Genomic DNA, 21,293 nt, shown 5'->3' with positions numbered 1-21,293 from the left:
TGGTCAAAATAAATAATCCTGCGACTGCTGGATTGAAGAAAAAAATACATTATTTGTAGTATTGCACTTTTGTTGTTTGTTATTGGCCTATTAATGATTTTTTATATACCTTTTATATTTAAATACCATGTACAATTAGGATGCAAATGGAGTTGTAGTGACGTGTTCATCCAGAATATGATATTTAAATAGAAACTGACTCTGCAAACTCAAAGTTCTCTTTTGAAGGACCATCTTTTTGTCACACTCAAGATAAAAGCAACATCCTTTCATTGTTGCCAGTGGCAAGTCAGTTTAAGTCATACTATGGGATTGCGTCAGTTGTTTTAGAAAAAAAGAACTTGCTCTTTTGGGGTACGGGCTTAATGACAAAGAGCACACCTCGAAGAATGGGACATTAATTCACAAAGACGTCATCCCGTTTTACTACTGGTGGGTCGCGGAATGTCGATTTGGTGTAAAAGTGTCAACAAAGAAAGTATTTGAACCTAAGAAAGAAAACTAGAAAAATCTAAAGAAAGTTTATGGCTGGGTGTCTATTGAAGACAAGCTGTTGATAAAAGTCTGAAGTTTTTGTAGCTCTTTAGAATACAAAGAACATTTTGGGCACAGACCAATCATTTGATAAATAAAGTCTATTTCGCTGGTGGTGGTTGTAATTATTAAAATGAATGTGAAGTGAATAAAACAGATTTTTTTGTATTGATTATTCTGAATCAGAATGTATTTGATGAGGAATGACACTGAAGAATCCGAATAAAAATGCTATTGCATTTGAAATGAAAAGAATGATGTGTGTCTAGCACATTTGTGTGTGTGCGCATTGTCCCAATCAAGCTTCTTAGTCCTGCTGCCAACCTGGCTGAGACAACACGTCCGCCGGCCTATTTCTCTATTGTGTAACAGCTTTATAGAACGCGGCAGCCTTTCCCTCAGGAATGTGGAGCTGCTGTGACCCAACTGTCTGCCATGTCGCTTGTTGGAGGCACTGAAGTAGGGATGCCTAGCGCCCACTTCTCGCTCAATGTTTAATTAACTTTTTTGTTGTCAGGAACGCGGCAGGGTGGAGTTAAGTCTAATGCTGGGCTTAAGATCTGGGCTTGGGGGTAGGTGTGAGTGGGTTCCACCAAATAAACCCTTCCACCCTCTTCTAAAGGGATGTGTGCGTTTGTGTGTCGGAGGTGATGTAGACTAGGGTGCAATGATCCATTGATCTAAGATTCACACTCCTACAGTGAAAATATTGAAGTGGGCTGGAGGCCCAGGTCCTTTTGGAAGCTGCCGCACCAGAATAAATGTACCATGTGGACATCAGTGAACACACATCACTTGAAAATCCTGCCCGAAGTGCGTACCGATAACTATTTGGGAAACAGCTTGATGCTGGTAAAATGTTATGTGTTCTTCAAAAGACATTTGTGTTGGATATCTTTGAAATTTAATGGTGAGAATGACATTTATATCATATTTTTGGATTGTTTGAAAGTGAAATGCTTTGAATCTAAAGTTGCCCAAGAAATAGTGACGGAAGTTGTATTTATTGAACCCGGTGTGGGTGGAGTTCAGTCCTAAGCTCCAGTTCACGTTTTCCTCTAGCCACTCTCTGCTGGGGTGATTATTCTGATTTACTCTGTCCCAGTTTGTTCCCCAGAGATACTACTCGTGCGCACATGCCAATTGCTCAAACAAACACAACAAAGTGCCCAATGTGGTCGGTCATGGAGGGCTGTTTTACCCTCTGAGTCTACTTTGAGCATCTTGGATGGATTTCTTCATTGTGCTGGATGGAGAACTTGAGGAATGACAGCATAGTGCGACACTGATTGGAAACTTGTGCATCCTGCATTGCCATGGAGTTTGGAAAAGTTTGGTCCAGACATCAGAGGACACTGCTGATGACTATGATGATGTTCAAACTGGGTAAGGCTGCATTTAAGACTTTCAAAACACGTGCTTATTAAATTTTATGAGTAACTATATAGGATTTTTCATAATTAAAACACATGAATAGAGCATTGGTACTTGCAGATGCATTACAAAAACAAATAAAGTGTATTTAGGCATCATGGATGCTATTGATGCACAGTCTTCATCCTTTTTAGCATCACACAACTATATTAGCACTGTAAATTATTTCATTTGTGACTGCAACACATACACTTGTCGGTCTTTTATTATTAATACAAACTATCTCAGATGTGTTAAATTAGTTTACTAATAAAACTCTTAAGTAAAGTAATATTTCCCTCTAGACTACCACCACGAGTCCCATGGTGTGAGCGGGGGTTGGTGGTGGGACTTTGTGGGGCGACCCCTCCACCTTTTGAAAACTACGCTGACCCATTTTCCCCATGACCCTTATTTGTGTGCAACGTCTGAAGCTCATTTAAACGCTGGCGAATCGAAGGCAGGGGCAGGCTGGGTGGCATTGTTAAGGATCGCCATGGTAACGAGTTGAGCGTCCGGCTGCACATTTTTTTTTAATCTCGGTGTAAATGGAGGTGGTGTTGAGAATTAAGACCCATGATTAATGCACTTGTAGACTGCACTGTGAAGGAAATAACAGAAAAAGTTGAGATATAAAAAATAATAATACTTCATTAACAGAAAACATTTCTTTTCTAACAAACTAGATAACTTTTCAATCCTTTTGCAGTTGCTCACTGCAGATGACTCAGTCAAGAGCAGGTGCATCAAATCTTTCTGTGTAAAACTCTGACTAATACAAGTAGAATGTCTGCTGAAAAAAATTGGCATACACAACACATTGTTTTAGGTGAAAATATATGCCCACAGTAATAAATATGAAGTGCATATTCAACTTTAATCATGAAACTAAAACTGTTTTGCCATGACTTTTGAACTTTTTCCACAATCTAGATATGGAATTACACAGACAATGCCGTTTATACAAGGGACAAAAGCGTGCATGCCACTGTCTGACTCAATGTGTAACTGTGACTGATTCAGAGGATTTGTGCATTTTTGTATAAAGCAAAGCAACCACCCGCTGTGAGGCATAAAGCTGAACCCAAAAGACCTGCCAGTGTCTGATGGTCTACAAAATGGCTCGGAGCGCAATTTTTTTGGCTGTGAGTCACAGTCTGTGACTGGGTACTGACCAGAAATTTTAATCTATTTATTGGTTTATATGTAAGTCTATATGTTATTTACTTGTTTCAAGACACAGGTTGCTGTTGTTCTTTAATGTAATGTAGTGAGTTTTTATTTGTTATATACGGTTCTATCATGATATGCAACATGCATATGCAGAGAAACTATTAAATAAAAGGATACTAATTTCTCTCACCAGAAGAAAATGTCTTACCATTCTTCAGTTATCAGTAGAAAAAAATTGTAAAGATGTCTGAAATTGAGCACTTCCTCACCAAAATGGGATATTCAACCTTTTTTTAAGGCAAAACATTCACTTTAATGGTTATATTTAAAAAAAAAAATTAAAAGAGAGAATAAGATATTTTGAGACATCCAACTGGACCATTCTGGCCTTCTTGTATCAACACGCCATTTTTTTATTTAGACTATATGGTTCATCATTACGGACCAAGACTTTTGCTTAACCTGCCAATACACCTGAATCTGATAAACAGATCCATTGTACACATGAGTAAGAAGTTATATGTGCATAATGTGAATCTCTAGCAAGGACATGGAAAAGTCTGGATAGCGTCACTTGCCGCCAACTTCTACCTGCAAGCACTGACCAACTCTGCTGAGTGTTATCACTGTGTTGACGTAGCCGTACCAGTCAGTGCCAAGGATCAAGCTTGTGTCACCATAACCATGATCTACAGCATGCACTGTGATTCTGGGGGTTGGGCTATGTTTAGGAGGTGCTCTTATCATCTCCTTGGAATGTGTGAGGGCTTGACGGAGTCTGGATAGAGGGGTGTAGACTGATGAGATCCTTGTAGCTGCTGTCAGCTTTCAGCCCTTGAAGATGAATGACATTACAAGTTGAGCATTTAGAAGTATGTTTCTCCACGGGATTTCTGTTGTACAAGTACGCAGGGTGGTCCTTAGAATGATTTAAAGATGCGTTTCTTCCTCCGGTCAATGGGAGGCTCAGTAGGATGTGAGGAGATGATGCAAGACAAATGAAATAACACATCTTAAGCTTCAAACTGAGATAAGAGGGGAAACATAAGCTATCTTAATACCTAAACTACAAGATAATTAACACATTTCGCTTGTGTAACTTTCATAGGAAACTGACAGTTCCTAAAGTAGTTATCTCATATGTTTGACACCATCTGTGTTGACCCTAAGTCCGAAAGAAAGATTGGCTTTTTACTTTTCATTATCAGATTGGTTCCTAAGCACTTTGAAAGGTCAGAGTTACAGGTAGCCCCCCATAAGCCACAAAGTAATACAGCTAGGAAGCTTATGAGTGAAAGATGTCTACACTGAAAGCTAAGATCTTCACTTACGGCAAAACCTTCAATTTTTGAACTCATTAAAAGCTCATTAAAAGTTAGTTATTGTCTATTATCCCGTATTTTGCATAATATTCCATTGATACACTCAATATGTTTGCAATTTCATTTTCAGGTCTTCTGTGTACAGCAGCGGCAGACAAGTGTCTATCATCACCCTGCAACAATGGTGCCACATGTTTGGAACACCTTGGCAACTACATGTGCCTTTGTCCCAAAGGACCGGTCTGGTACATGGGCAATAACTGTGATGAGCTGTATGATGCTTGTATCTTGGCACCCTGCACCAATTGCACAAGCAATCCCGGAACGGACATCTTCACGTGCCACTGTCCGGACGGATTCACTGGCACCAACTGTACCCAAGATGTAGATGAGTGTGAGAGCAACCCCTGCAAAGGTATCAAGTCAAACTGTATCAACAGTATCGGGGCTTATTCATGCCACTGCCCGTATGGATTTGGAGATGAAAACTGTGAGTCCAGTGTCACCACTTGCTCAGAAGAAACATGCCACAATAGTGGGACCTGTATGGACATTCCTGACATAGGACACTATTGTCAGTGTGAAGCTGGATTCCAAGGGGCCAACTGCGAAGAAAACATTAATGAATGTGAATCTGCACCCTGTCAAAACGGTGCCATCTGTAAAGATGGCACCAATGGCTACCAGTGTTTCTGTGTACCTGGATTTCAAGGCTTCCACTGTGACTTGGACATAAATGAGTGTGCCTCCCAACCCTGTCAAAACAATGGTACATGTTTGGATGAAGTGGACAATTACAGTTGTGATTGTGTTGAAGGCTTCAAAGGTAGGATCAAAATTACAATAACTCTTCAATAAGTATTCATCTTCAGTATCATTGTTGAACAATTCCTAAAACCTAAAAAGTAGAAAGCAAGCCGAGGGAGCATTTCTCAAATGAAAAAAGAAACCCATGGATAAATCAAAGTGTGATTTGAAGTCTGGAAAATACAGTTAATTTTATTTTTCTATATTGGGTTCTAATGTAATTTTTTGCTGCAATTATTTTGTGTAAACACACTTGAGGTGGTTGTATCAATCTCAACCGCTCCTGTTTTGTTTGTATTTAATGTCTGTGTACCAATTTCAAATCTTGGCCTACTGTCACCCCTGTAGGGATTAACTGTGAAGTAGAGATTGATGAGTGCGAAGTACAACCCTGCCAGAATGGTGGTACCTGCAGAGACTATGTTGCCATGTACACATGTGAGTGTATGGATGGCTTCCGGGGTGAAGACTGTGAGGTCAACATTGATGAATGTGCCAGCATGCCATGTCTAAATGATGGCCGTTGCATTGATGGGGTCAACAGGTAGGCTTCCATTTTCTTATGTTAATCTTCCATTTGGCAGGCAGATGGTTTTAAACTTTTTTACGGAGTGTTTCTATAAAATAGACATCTGGGTTTTACACCTTAGAAAAACAAACTATATATTTTTATCTTCACCAAGTCAATGGCCAATCTTAATGCGCAATCTCCTTTACATGTTGCTCAAATTTTGACACATGCTCCCCATTTCATGCCATTCAAATATCATTGTGGTTCTGCACGGGCTACTGTCTACAGTTCATTAGGGATAAGAATTAACCCACTTTCTCCCCGCCATTTTAATGAGTCATTGGATGAAAAGCGGTGCTGGAAATAGCTAACAGAGATCTATGGGTGACTGAGAAAGATGAGGGTCATTCAAAGTGCAAGTGAGGCCACACTAATCAATGAATTTAAAACACTTTTCTTTCCCCTTTCCTATGTATGCAATATCATACTATGTTTTTATCTACTGCAACCAAACACAAATGAAATATTTAAACGGTGTGAGTACATAACATCATACGTATAAAGTGTATGAGTTGTACCAGATCCCACCTACAATATCAACACATGGCTCTGTCTTTCCTTAGATATATGTGTGACTGTGAGGGGACAGGATTTGAAGGTGACAACTGTGAGAAGGATATTCCAGAATGTGATTCAGGTCCATGTCAACATGGAGGCACTTGCTTGGAAGGGATCAACCAGTACAAATGCCTTTGTTGGACAGGTAAACAACTTTCCCTGGTATTTACTTAGATCATGTTAATAAAACATGTTATGGTAGTTAAGTCGTTTGCGTTAGTATGTTCTGAGATCGAGGATACAATCCTGTGCTCCTGTGGTTTTGCTTGAATTATTGTTTGTCTTATTCTGCCTGGTTATTGGCTGGCAATCATTCAGGGTGTATCCTACTTACTACTCATAGTTACCTGGGATAGGCTCTAGCACCCCCATGGCCATCATGAGGATGAGCGGCACAAAAGATAACTGAATTTAAATAAAACAAATAGCAGATCTCTAATTTTTAATGACATATTAGGTTGGGACTATAGAAGTCACCATCAATCTGTTCTAATAAGGTGCAATATGGCATGCGAATTAAAGGATCTTGGCTAATGTGGCTTAATTCCTCTGCAGACTATTTACTATTTCCCACGGCCAAATCAAAATCAACAATAGAATTATACTTTTGGTTCAGATGAGGTCATAATAGCCGGGCTCTGTAATTGTGTGGAAATCATAACAGAGCACTTCTTTTGCTAGTTAAAATTATGAAAACAGGCAATTAAAATTAAATAGCTTAAGTTTTGATCTGCTTGGTCTAACTATGGAAACTTTAATTTGGAATATCCAAGACCAGAAGCTTGAAAAACAGTAACATAATGAAAAATTGTATCCTATTTGCCCAATAACACTCAAATAATATGCAAGAATTATGTTCTGTAATGGTGCTACATGGCTAGAGTTTAGGTTACAATGCTTTGGGTTTTAGGTTACAACGGCGAGAATTGTCAAGTGGATGAAGACGAGTGTGAGCAATACCCATGTGAAAATGGCGGTGAATGTTTCCAGCGCTCAGATATTGAGAACTATGGAGTTCTCCCTGAACTCAGTACAGCAAATTTTTCCTACGAGGAAGCAGCTGGATTCATCTGTCATTGTCAACCTGGATTCACAGGTAACCATTTATTATTATTTTTAAAACATTGACTAATCAGTAAATTGACACAAATGTTGCTGTTACAGGAGAAAATTGCTCTCTCGATGTGGATGAGTGTGTGTCTGCTCCGTGCCAATATGGAGGAAGCTGCCAGGATTCAATCAACTCGTATCAATGTTTGTGTGCGGATGGCTTCACAGGTAGGACCACCCCCACTGACCCACTACCTAAACCCACACCCACAGTCTACATCAAACGGTACATTGCCTGCACCGCAATGTGTTGACCAAATATTGGTCTCTACATAAAATATAAAAACACTTTACACAGTGTGTGATAGAGTACCAGATCTAAAAAATATGGCAGAGGGTGTCCAAAAAATAACTTTGATTCCGTGGACCAAAATTGAAATGTCAAATTTTCACACCAAGCTCATAATTCGACAGCATAAGAAGAAAATTTGACAACAGCAAGTGTGCTATGTAAATAAGAATCTTACTCCTCAGCAGGACACATGGGCCACAACAAACAGAAGGGGATACATATGGTTTACAGAAGGGTAGCAGAAAAGAACAAAGCCAATAAAAGGTCCCATATGTTCATCTTGGGTATTAAACGAAGTCTACAAATTGTTGGAAGGGAGAAGAGATTATGATAAAGCTGCTTAAAAGCCTATTTCAAATCTGACGAAAAACAAAAGGGTAACACCGTGTATGTGCAAATAAAATCTGGCCTTTATACTAATGTTTATATATATATAACTTTTCTTTTCAACATAACACCCTTAAAACTCTACATTGCTCATTCATTCAGTTTTAATAAAATTTAATAGGAAACTCCATATCGAACTATACTTAATCCTATTGCATTCCATATGCGTGTGTGTTTGGTTGACCCCCCCAAGTGCAAGAGGTGCATGTGCAGGAGGTATACTTCCAACCCATCCATCCATGCCAAATAAGCTGTGCTTTATAATTTTGTCTCCAATAACCAACACATTCAATATCTCTGTTCATCAATGCATAATAGCAATATAATGTTTCATTTTACGCTCCGTCCGAAAGGAATTCAAATTGATTACAATTATGAATGAGCCAAGATGAAGTATAGTGTAAAGTTCACCTTTGTTCTTGCAATGATAAAGCCACACTTTTGCTTACCTGTAAAAGAAAAAGGAGTTCCAAATCTTCAAATCCATACCTCAAAAAAGCCCATAATCAATACTAAATAATATGAGATATTGGAGGGGGTGTTCTTTTCCAGAAGACATGTTTTTAATTGCAGCACTGTACAATCAATGATGTTTGTTGAATTAGAGAGGGCCTCAAATGAATGGTTACATGAAGCCATTGGGCTTTAGTGCCTCCTGCAGGTCGACTTCAGAAACACCTGCCACTAGTATATTGCACCCACAGGCCAGTGCAGGGATCAGGAATGCATTCCTGTTGTCAAATACTGACAGAAGCCAGCTGGAGGCTTATTACTCTGCTCAGGATGGGCTGTAGCCAGTTAGGAGCACAGGGTGTGAGTGAGTGAGGGAGGGAGGGAGGTTAGGGATAGAGGGATGGAGGAGGGGAAGACAGAAAAGGTGGGAAGGACTGCCTGATAATCACTCCGGTCTCTGCATGGACCATAGTGAAGGAATAGACACACTTGTGATTTTTTTTTTAAGTTTAAGGAGTAACAAGAAAGAGAAGACACAGTTGTGCCACTTGTGTCAGAGAGATTGTATTGCCTGTTAACTCGTTGGAACATGAGAGGAAGGAGGTTACTGCTGCTCCTACTGCTGTATTACTGCTCCGGGCAATGGCGGCTGACAGGTACAGCATGGTACAGTGCTTTTAACACATGAAATATAGCAAGAATCACCTGTGCTTGTATTAGAAGACATAACCTTAGGGTATTCGACAGTTAGAATAGCTTTAAGTGGATTTTGAGAAAAACATTAATTTATCTTGTTAGTAGAGTTGAAAGTGTTGCAAATTTTATTTCCAACAAAATCATTGGCCTTCCTTCTAATTCATGGGTTGAGCAATATTCTACATTGGACCTATCTGATTATTTTTTCCTTTCCAAGCTTCTTCATGTGAAAATGAACAATTACACTGCGTTAATCAAATTTGTTTGGAAGGCTGCATGCAGGAAAGCTTGTTTCCGGCTCTAATTATGAAGGGTTCATCAGTCAGGGTTCATTTCCAATACACGGGAAAAAGTTTGATTATGAACGTGCTCATGCTTATATACAATTTCGAAAAATGTAACTCCCAAAACCAGTGGAGGAGTGGTTAGCACCTTTGATTCACAGTGCTGTGATCAAAAAATAAAACCATAGTGGGTTGCCACCTTCCTTTGTCGAGTTTTCATGTTCTCCAAGTGCCTGCTGGGATTTTCTTCGCCTACTCCGGTGTCCTCCCACACGCCAAAAACATCCGTGTTAGGCTGATTAACCACTCAAAGCTGCCCATAGGTATGAGTGTGTGTGCGTGCACGGTTGTTTCTCACCTTGTCCCCTGTAATTGGCTGGTTTGGCACCAGCACCTTGTGACCTTTGTGAAAACGAAGTACTAATGAATATATTACATATTTTATATGTATATATATATAAATGATAGGGATGGCTTCCCTGCTTAAGCTGCAGCGTCCGTGACCTGACCTCAGATAAGCGGAAAATGGGTGGATGGATTGAGAAATAAATTCAAATATTATATTATGAAAATTAATAATATAAATAGAAACAGCGGTTTGACTCCACTATAATTAAGGCAAGATCATGGTGAAAATGTAATGCAACATTGGATGTGTATTATAGTGTCCAATGTGAGGATTATAAGAGAATCTGATGCCAGATCAGTGCTTTATGATGAATGCTGATGAAATTATGGTTTCTTTCCAGGTGTGCATTGTGAAGTGGACATAAATGAGTGCGATAGTGATCCCTGCCAAAATGGTGCCACATGTGTCGATTCTGCCAACTCTTATATATGTCACTGTCCTGCACCAGAACTGGGTAGTGAGCCACTGGGTGGGCGCAACTGTGATGTTCTCCTGATTGGCTGCCAGCAGCACCAATGTCAACATGATGGCATCTGCATTCCTCTACTGACTGCGTATGACGAGCACAGCTACACGTGTCAATGTGGATCAGGCTGGACGGGAGAACTTTGTAACACCTCGACCACTTTTTCCTTCAACTCAGAGGGTTATGTCCACATGCAGTTGCCCATTTCTAAAAACAGAGCAAGGCAAGGCACTGATGAGTACAACTTTGGACTCCATATGCAGCTAAGATTCAGGAGCACTTTGCCTGACATGTTGCTGTACCATCGTGGTACCTTGGAAAACTTTATCTCTCTGGAATTGGTGGGAGGGTCTCTCCAGGCAAAGTTAAAATCCGGGAGATTGATTGAGGTCACCTATCCAGGTCAGGTCAACGACGGAGAATGGTACCGAGTTACTGTGACGATGGATGAAAGACTGATCATGGTTATTGAGGGACCTGGCTGTAAGGGAGGATGTCGAGTGAAAAATGAAGTGTACAACCATCTGATATTCTTCCGGTCAAATTCCTTTCAGCAGCTGTACGTGGGAGGAGTTCCAAAGGAATATTTGACATTGACGTTAAGTGGGAAGAATTACATTGGCTGCATGGAAGACCTCAGAGTTGACCATAAACTGCTACTACCTCAGGATCTTCTGAGAGAGGAGAACACAGGCTTGGAATTGGGATGTCTCAAAGAGGATTTGTGCCATGACGACCCTTGTAAACAATTTGGCTTTTGTGTAGACATGTGGGTTGTGGCCAAATGCCAATGCCACCGACCGTACTTTGGAGAAAGATGTGACAGAGGTAAGATTTATAAGAATAGAATTGAAACACCAGATCTAGAAGGAATTCAAGTCAATCAGACAATGTATGCATGTGTCCTTCATTGTCTTTGCAGAATACCCATCCTGGACCTTTGGTCATGAAAACACCACAAGCTATGCTGCCTTTGACATCACAGAAACCCACGGAGAAAATTTCACCCTCTCCTTCATAATGCGGTCTCTTAAAAAAAGTGGTCTTCTTCTGCAGTTTCGCCGAGAGGAAAAGTCCTACTTGACAGTCTACCTGAAAGAAGCCTCTGTCGCCGTCTACAGCCCCCACACAACATTATTGTCAGAGGCTAAGTTTGTATCAGATGGTAAAAGTAATTTAGTGACCCTCAAAGTAAGATACGGCCATGTATTCTTCCCCATAGCGGGGAACTATCGGGCCCTGGGGAATGTAAGCATAGAGGCGGGAGATGTTGTGTATGTTGGAGGACTCCCTGAAAGTGAGAATGAAAATGACTGGGGAGGGAAATTCAAGGGCTGTCTACAAGACATCCGACTGGATGACAAGCATTTGTCTTTTGTGAACTACAAAGAAGATGTGGACATTTACCCGGCGACTGCAGAGAAGAACATTCTCCCAGGATGTCAAAGTGACAATACATGCAAGGTAGGGTTGCATTTGTATTTACACCACAATGTTTTCGTGCATGCCAACGGTTGGTCTTCAACCTAACTGGCATTGACCTGTTTGTTGACTCCTAATCTTCTCTGCAGCTTTTTCTGAACCTCAACAGTCATCTTGGGTTAGAGATTTTACAAGTGAGAGTCTAATCCACACACTTGTGTTTGTCTGTACACAGAATGAGCCTTGTGCCAATGGTGGCAAGTGTCAAATCACCTGGAATGATTTCATGTGCGACTGCTCGATTAATTTCTCTGGTCGACTGTGTGAGAAACGTATGTGGTGTGTCGAAAACCCTTGCTTCGAAGGAGGAAAATGTGTCGACCTTTGGGATGGTTATGAGTGTGAGTAACCCTCTCTTTACCAATTATATGCAGAAGAGGAATATGACATTTTCTCACATAGAAAAATGCATTTATTTCCAGGCATCTAAAGCTCTATATCTTTATTTCTCACAGGTTTGACTGAAGCCATGTTTCAGGACAATGCTCTAGAGTATTTTGCCAACAGCTCCCTTTTGAGTCCAGTAACAAACATTACAATAGACATTAGAACTCGGGAGGAAAATGGTATTTTGTTGAGGGCCGAAAATCGACCTGAGATATTCTGTTTGGGCCTCCTGAACTCCACACTTCTGGTCAAAATGGACACCGGAACAAGTGCGGAACTGCTAGCCTTTACCAGCGACAAGATCATCGCAGACGGCGCGTGGCATCGCATCTATTTGACAATGATCGACCCTGCGCAGTCAGAGTCCCGATGGCGTCTCATTGTAGATGGTCAGACAGCGGGTTCTAGCCTTGGAGTGGGTGGTAACCTTAACTTCCTTAATGATTCCAATATTTGGTTAGCGGAGAAATTCGCTGGATGTTTGGGGGAAGTGCGAATCGGTGGAACCTACCTACCTATTTTCAGTGTGCCAGATGCTCCTCAGACAAGTTATTTCTCCAGACTGAGTGGGGATGAGCCACAGTTGGGTTGCCAGGGTGCTCCAGTTTGTGACTCTCAGCCATGTACCAACGGAGGTGTGTGCCAGGACCATTTTAATGAGTTTAACTGCAGCTGCAACCCAGGATGGGAAGGAGAACTATGTGAGGCTCAGATAAATGAGTGCTCTTCTGGACCGTGTATCTATGGGACATGTACAGACCTTCTGGCAGACTACCATTGTGACTGTGAGGCAGGATATATAGGAAGGAACTGTCAGGAAGAAGTGGACAACTGTTTGGAATTTGGCTGCTTGAATGAAGGAATCTGTGTGGAAACAGAGACAACTCGTACCTGCATATGTCTTCCTGGATACGTGGGAAAACGCTGCCAGTAAGATGTTCACTTTTTATTTTTGACATTGACTACTGTAAAATATTTTTTGCAGAAAAGAATTATGGATATTGAATTCCATTCCAGGGATAAAGTTTCACTAACCTTGAATGTACTGCATTTGCATTTGATTTCTGTTCCTAATAGGCGGCGATTCCCCCCTGTGGCATGTGACACCAGAACAGAGTGCCTTAATGGAGGAGTTTGCATTGGAGGCGAAACTGGTGGGAATTGCACCTGCAAGCCAGGATATACCGGTGGCAGGTGAGTTTCTATCACACCACCTTAAAAATATCTACAGTAAATGGGGATTCTAGTAGCATTTTGCCTTTCTTCTAATAGTTTCAATTCCGACTTCATTAAAAGATCAAATTCTTGACTATTTCCAAATCTAAGTTGACTACTAAACCTCACCTCTCCAAACATTCTGTTGAGAAAGGCTTTTGCTTTATCTCAGGAGAGGAAAGTGTTGGCTTATGAGCGCTGTTGGTGAAGGTGTGTGTCACTTGGTGTTCTATTAAAGCCCTGCTGATGTCTTTCAGGTGTGAGACCGAAATAGACGAATGTGATTCTAGCCCTTGTCTTAATGGGGCCACCTGTCTAGACAGACTCAACCACTTTCAGTGTGTATGTGTTCCAGGCTATAGTGGCACACTATGTGAGACCAATGTAAGTGATACTAAAATCTTTTACACCATCTCCTTAATTTGAAAAAAACATAGAAAACTTTCCTCTTGACATAGTATGTATCTATGTATTCAAAATAATTGCTATATATAAGTGATTGGTGAGCATCACAATACAGCTTAATGTGATAAAAAAAAACTGACATGATGTTAATGTGTTCCTCTCAAATTTATTTGTTTTGAAATAATAGTTGTTCTCACATTCCCTTGCAGAAAAAGGAGCAAAAGGAGCGGGTTCCTTGGCTGGTGGTGACCATCCCCCTCATTACATTATGTGTATTGATAGGTATCCTAGTTATCTTTTTCCTCATCATGACGGCCCGTAAGAAGCGTCAATCAGAGGGCACCTACAGTCCTAGCTCACAGGAGGTGGCTGGAGCCAGGATGGAAATGGGAAGTGTACTCAAAGTGCCCCCTGAGGAGAGGTTAATCTGAGACTTGCAGCTTCACCTTAGAAGGTGTCTGGAAAAAAAGTTAAGAGCAAAACCAAGTATAGGGCTGTGCCCCACTTGACCCCAAGCCCCAATATGGTGGAGAGAGAAATGAATCTTTAAATGAACAATGCTCCACTTTGGGAAAACTACTGACGTTTGAAGCTTCAGAGCTGAATAAACTCAAATAGGTCAGACGAGAAGAAGTGACAAAGATTCATTTGGTAAGATGGGAAAAAGTCGCAAAGACAATCTCAGTGTTTGAAAGAATTGGACTGAAATTTGGAACACTGTCCTGTTGCCGGAGAGAATGAATTGCTTCCAAGTATCACTGTATGTTTACATTTGGTTGAAAAAAAATGTGTCCTGACCAATCCGATCACAAGTGAACAGAACTATCTTTATTTATTAAACAATGTTGGAAATGCTGATGTTACAATGTTTTTAGAATAAAAAAAAAATATATATATTGCATATACTATGTTAGCATTCACAAGTTCTATAATTTTTTCCATCTAGGGCCAAAACACTGTACTGTGATTATTTGCAAATCATACAAGTTCTATAATACTTTGTCTTTTTTTCTGACAGCATTTTTGTGTTAGATTTAACCACAAAGTATTAAATGGTAACTTTGATGATTTATCTCAAGCACCTTTAAAATCATTTTGTTGCTTCACAGTAATCACTATTATGTATTTTTGGTATTAAACCAACAATGGATCCTTTTATTTCTTCTCTAAGCACTGAATGGACACATTATTGCTTCTATGAGGCACATATGAAGTACTCTGTATATATGCACTATGACAAATGCATTATGAAATGATTGTGTTTTAAATTAGTACCATTAGTTTGTGACATTACAAAGAAACAATGTCATATTTTTTTTTTAGCCATTCACAAGTTGATATGAAAATTTCATTTGAGATCGGATCACTCAGGACGCATAATTACTATGCTAGGTCTAAACAGAGCATTTGTTTAAATTACAACGTAAGGTACACTGGACTGTTGGTTTGTGTTTACTAACATAACATTTTTGTATTTCTGTCAACAATGAGCAAGGATTTGTAGTAGTTTTAGCGGTCATCACAGCCAAACTGGCATTATTTGTTTTCCATTATACTCATTGATAACATTTTTTATACAGATGCAGATTGCAGGTTTCCCTTCCATTCATTTTTATTTACATGTTAAAAAAGGCCCCATCCAACAAAAAGGGTGTTTTTCTTCAAACTACTGCTCCAAATGACAGACAATTTACATATTGTCTAAATTGTTTTACCTGTACTTTATTTAAACCTCCAAACTGATCCTGAGAACAGAATTTGTTAATTTTTATTTTCTAATGTGTCATTAAAATGAAGTTTTTGAAATTTATGAAGGAGAATTTTAAATGCACAAAGATTAGTTTGGTTTTTAGGGGAACAACTTCATGGGCTAAAGAGTTGTGTTTAGAAAGATCAACTTACAGTATTTTCATAAACTTTTCTTTGTGCAATTGAATACGAAAGATATGCATTCAAAAGTATGTTTTTAACAATCATTGTGCAGACAGTATGTGTTGGGTACTCTGTCTTTCTTTACCTATCCCTTTGCCCATTATGCAATGATCCATTATACTGGTGCTTTTCCTATATTTGATGTTTACTCCTATTGATTTTGTGAAGGTATCTCTTTGAAGGTATTCATACAGCTTATTGCCCTTGTGAAATGTCTAAAGGACTGCACATCTCTTGTTTATGATGAGATGCAAGTTGTGCCTTGATGTTTTGGAACTTCCTGTGATAAGGACTTTTTTGGGGGTGGGTTAGGGGTATTTATTCCTCTACAACTCAACAAAGTACAACAGACTCAACCTATAGACATAGCATTTTTAAATGTTATTGTTTTCAAACAGTCAAACACTGTTCTAGGCAATACAAGAAAATCTAATTGTGTTTTATGTGCACAATACGGTAGTGATGTCCCACTGGAGTTGTCTTGTCACTGTTGCACCAAATTACAGGTTAAAATTGGAAGTGGTAATCCAAAGTATTATGATTTCATTTTGTATGACTTGTAAATTTGTACTGCAAATTGTAGTTTCAGATTCACATTAAGTAGATGGGAAAACTAATCTGTTTCTAGTTCTGCTTTCCTTCAGATTAAACATTTCAAAAAGTGAAAGTGTGTACTGGGTAAGAAAGCTTTTAGAATTCAGAAAATGTCATTACGGGCTGTCAGAAATGGTCAAAAATAGATAGTTACACATGTCATATGTATATTTGGAATTGTTGCCCCTTGTGAACAAGATGAAATGTATTTTTATAATACAGTTTTGAAAAATTGATAAATGAATAAATAGTGATTCACATAATATTGTGTGTGTGAAGTAGGAGAAACAGTAGGAATATTCTCTCCTGAATAAAAGGGAGATAAGGGGAGAATTGTTTTTTTTTCCATTTTATGGTGATAGTAAATTTTAGAACACCAAACAAATTTAGCAAACTTTACTGTATTAAAACAGGCTTATTTCTTTCTGTGTAGTCACATGTGCTAATAACCACTGCCATTTCGTGACCATGTGTCAGAAAGCAAGCGGCATATCGTATGCTCAACTGTCATCACAAAAAATTGCCCACCATCAAATGCAGTGAAATGTAGTGGCAGTGTGTTGAACTAAACGTAATTATATTCTCAACCTTCCATGCTTTGAGAGCACCCCAATGACCTTCTTGTACCTCCTCCTCCAACCATGTACCTCTCGTTCCCCCTGACTGGATGGCTGGCTGGCTGGCAAGTGAGAGGACTGACAGATGAGGCCTGTACACGAGTTTGTATCATGTCAGGGAGGAGCAAAATCTCCCAGTGGCGTCAGCCATCATAGTGCCAGATCCGGGTCTAATGAGGTAGACGGCTGCCTAAGCACTCACTCCCCTGTGTCAGGGATTGGCCGACAAATCAGCAGTGCATCACAGATACCCCCACAACCACACACGCACAAATGATATGTTGACAAATGCAGATATTTCACTTTTAATTGACACTAAGAGACAGAGATGATCCGGCTGCCATGGCTTCTGAGGAGACAAGATCAAGATGGGATGGGTAGAACATCAGGAGACACAGAGAGAGGGAGAGAAAGAGGTTTAAGAAAGTAAAATAATGTCAGAGAAAAAAATGCTCTTGCAATAGGCCTCTCAAGAGTTGAATATTTGTGCAGGTTGTCATTTTGGTGGTATCGTTGGAGGGATTTAGAGGTGCGCTCTTGAGATTTGTCTGCACTGAAGTACGTGCTATCAGACAGCAGACTAATCCCTGACAACAACATCATTTAACAAGTTGGGCTTTCATCAAAAGTCACTCGACTGGGCCTGACGTTGATTGAATTAGGAAATGCTTGTATCTCATCTCACACGATAACAATTCAAATGTTCTCCATACTGAGGATAACATTCAGTTATACAGCACTGTCAGTTTTCCTTGGTCAGTTTGGTGGATGGCCACCAATTAATATTTGCAGTTAAAAATCATATACAATTTCTTTTTCAATCACAAGGTACAGTTCTCAATAATACCACCAGAGGTCAGCCATAAGCCTTTTCCCCACAGCCATCTCATCTCTTAGCTCATTTTCTGAGCCGCTTTATCCTCATTAGGGTCACAGGGTCCTGGAGCCAATCCCATCTGTCTCCAGGCCAGAGACACCCTGAATTGGTGGCCAGCCAATCGCTGGGCACAAGGAGACGGAAGGTCCAATTAGTCTACCATGGATGTTTTTGGAATGTGGGAGGAAACCGGAGTACCTGGAGAAAAGCCACGCAGGCCCAAGGAGAACATGCAAACTCCACACAGGTGGATTTGAACCCAGGACCCCAGAGCTGTGAGGGCGACTCACTAACCACTGGTCAGAAGCGACAAAATGAATGATGGATATTTAGGTTGACATTTACTGACATTCTCAGCCTCCACGTCACTTTCTTGATAAAAACTCTACTGTTTCTCTCACTTGTGGACAACCTAGATTTTAAAAACAAAATGTCAATAGCTACAAGGTCTCAAGAGAAACACAAACTGATATCCAATTGTTAATTAGATTATTGCAGTGTCAATTTATGTTGCCCATAGTAGCAAATTGGTCTGGTACAGCCCTGAACTGTTGTGACAATATAGGCTGGAGACTACTATATGTTGAAAGATAGTTTTCAAAAGTTAATATATCAGGCCAATGCTTGCATATACATTCCCTTCATTTGGCTCTTTTATATTTTTTTTCTGTCATAGTCTGGACGGACAAGAAATCTTAACAGCTCATTATGCAGTTATTTTTGAGGGTTTGTGTATATGTGTGTGAATGTTTCGCTTGAGAGCTGTGGAGCTTATTAACAGAGTGTAGAACATCCGACTAAGGCGCATACTGAAAAACACAAGGTATGCAAATGTTTTTGTCACTCTGACAGTATGTTTCAATTAAGACCAGAAGAAAATGGTCTTTTCTGCCAGTCGTACTGACCTCCACATACATAAAATGTTCACACTTCCTACATCTAGGAAGATGGTAGGAACAAAGATAAAGGAAGTTTTAAAAAATGAAACGTGAACGTGAAAGAAAGCCTTCAACAAAATGACAAGCAAGGCAATTCTTGAGTTTAGACAATAAACTGAAACTTGATAATGATGAGATTAAGTACCATTCACCTTCAACGTTGACAACTGTAATGACACGCGATCAAATCTTTAAAAAAATTCAAAATAAAATTGCAAACACTTGGATCTGACACTCATTGCTATCAAACTGATACACATATTGTCATTTCTGTTGCCATCTGCATTCAATTTCAAGTTAATCATTCAATTAAGGACAATTGGCACCATTAGACTACTGCCCAGAGTATTGCATTTGTCCACTTGATTCCTGTAGCCCGACTTCAACTTTTGTCAGCAACTTAAATAATTATTAGCGGACTTAATGTTGCCTCTAGGTTGGAGTTAGACAGTAGAGGACATACACACCTATTGGGTGTGTTCTTAAGACATTTAGGGAGACAAATGTTCATAGTTAAATTTTAACGTGTTAGGTGGTAATGCTTATAATTATAAGTCTGATTGCAAAAGATGTAAACCTAGAAGGGAAGGTCTCTGGGGTAAGAGTTTATTTATACTTCTTTAAGTAAATATTAACAACTTATTTATTTATTTTTAAAATAAATATAGTAAAGTAAACACATGGACTCCAGAGGGTGTGACACCTTTGTTTTGACATTGGTGCAAAGAGCTTCATTTTGTTGTACAAACTTTTTTTTCTTACAATGACAGTCCCCTATGACCTGACAATAGTGTCAGGTAGGGAGCTCATGGCATGTATGGGCCTGCAAAACTTCACCTGTTCATCATGCGTTCATAATTTTCCCAAGTGTGGATGCCCAGGTAACCGGGCAAAAATAAGTGTGTGAATGCATGTGTATGGTGAATCCAAAGCCCGCAGTCTGACTACCTGATTAAGATATGTAATCTTCAGTATCAAACACCATCTGATGGGCTCCCGTGGGTAGAGACTACACATTAACACCCACCTGTACTAGTGGCCATGACAGCAGGCACCTTGTGCTCTCCAAAGACGGGATTTGCTTTCACGCACCTGCTATCAACAGCTTCCCTAACTCACTAATGGACCTGACAGCAGAGAAACAATAAAAAGAAATAAATAAAAAGAAAAAAATCTCCAAATCTCCTTCACAAAAAGAAAACAGGGATATTCTTTTCAAGAACACTCAGAGAGTGCACATTTGAAAACATCAATGAGAGCGAGACCAAGTTCAACTGTGAGCACTGTCAAAAGGGGAGGTTTAAGATACTGACATACACACGCACCCACGCATATGCGCTCGCTCACACACAACCTCCTTGACATAGTTGAATTGTTGAATGATACACAGCCTTAGTGTGCAATTCAACACTGAATAATAAAGATGCAGTCCTTGTCTAAAGCAGCCAAATCCCACTCATTGTAAATTTGCTAAAAATATTCAAACCAAGAGCGTCCTTCAGGTGGGTAATTGTCTCTGCAGGGTCCTGTGTAGGTGACTTATTATAGCATATTTGTCAGAAAGAAAAAGTTCCTCTAAAACTCTGAGAAATCACACTTTGGCTTTCCAGTCAAATCCTATTCAGCTCTTCATGAGAAGGGTTTTCATATTGGTTTTGTGTTTATGCAGTATTTCCACTTGCATATACTAGCTAAATGCAAATGATAAGTTAATTGGTGAGACTTAAATAATTTCCCATAGGTGTGAATGTTTTTATTCTTGTCGTAAATGAATAATATGATGATATAAAAATTGAAATTCATTGTATATTTTCCTGTCTAATGGTTGAGATTTCCCCATTGGAGATAATCTATGGACTTTAACACATACACACGAATCCAATAACATCTCTCCCTTGGCAGTGTGCTGTGGGAGCTGGTCAGCAGCATTAGTCAATTGATTGAACTCCGAGAAGGAGAAAGCGGAAGGAGCCGCAGGCCAACAACAGCAGAGGAGGTGAAGACCTATTGGAAATCACTTCATCACGAGCATCTCAACTCACATGGGCAAACGCGTTCAGACAGCCGCCACAGTCCTCAGCAAACTGCCCCATTGCTGACAAATATTTTACCATGTAACCACTTAACATAAAGGAATTCATTTTAATTGTTCATTTCTTATTACTCAGCAACTGTTTGTTTTTTTAATTTAATTTTTAAAAAACTAATCAAAGAGAATATGAAGTTTGATATCTGGACAAAATGGTTCAATTAACAGATGATCATTTGAATATTGTACCTTGTTTATTTGTAGTGGCAGCAGGTGTTTTTATTTATTTTCCTCTATTTTTATTTATTTTACAATTTTTTAGTGTTCAACCAGTCTACCATG

The 21,293-nt window shown here is 39.6% G+C and overlaps 1 protein-coding gene across 1 annotated transcript; it reads left to right on the top strand.

Moving 5' to 3' along the window:
* The first annotated feature begins 1,643 nt into the window (after positions 1-1,643).
* LOC144215845 (protein crumbs homolog 1-like) lies at positions 1,644-16,679 on the top strand. The gene is made up of 13 exons (XM_077745018.1): positions 1,644-1,920; positions 4,573-5,268; positions 5,598-5,793; positions 6,384-6,523; positions 7,289-7,474; positions 7,543-7,656; positions 10,350-11,303; positions 11,398-11,939; positions 12,133-12,298; positions 12,413-13,274; positions 13,422-13,538; positions 13,817-13,943; positions 14,174-16,679. The coding sequence occupies exons 1-13, from the start codon at positions 1,851-1,853 to the stop codon at positions 14,393-14,395; spliced, it is 4,392 nt and encodes a 1,463-aa protein (XP_077601144.1). The 5' UTR covers positions 1,644-1,850; the 3' UTR covers positions 14,396-16,679.
* The last annotated feature ends 4,614 nt before the right edge of the window (positions 16,680-21,293 follow it).

This window comes from Stigmatopora nigra, chromosome 22, assembly GCF_051989575.1.
Source record: "Stigmatopora nigra isolate UIUO_SnigA chromosome 22, RoL_Snig_1.1, whole genome shotgun sequence".
Lineage (NCBI taxonomy): Eukaryota > Metazoa > Chordata > Actinopteri > Syngnathiformes > Syngnathidae > Stigmatopora > Stigmatopora nigra.
Note: the sequence above shows the minus strand (reverse complement) of the source record. Positions and strands in the feature narration are given on the sequence as shown.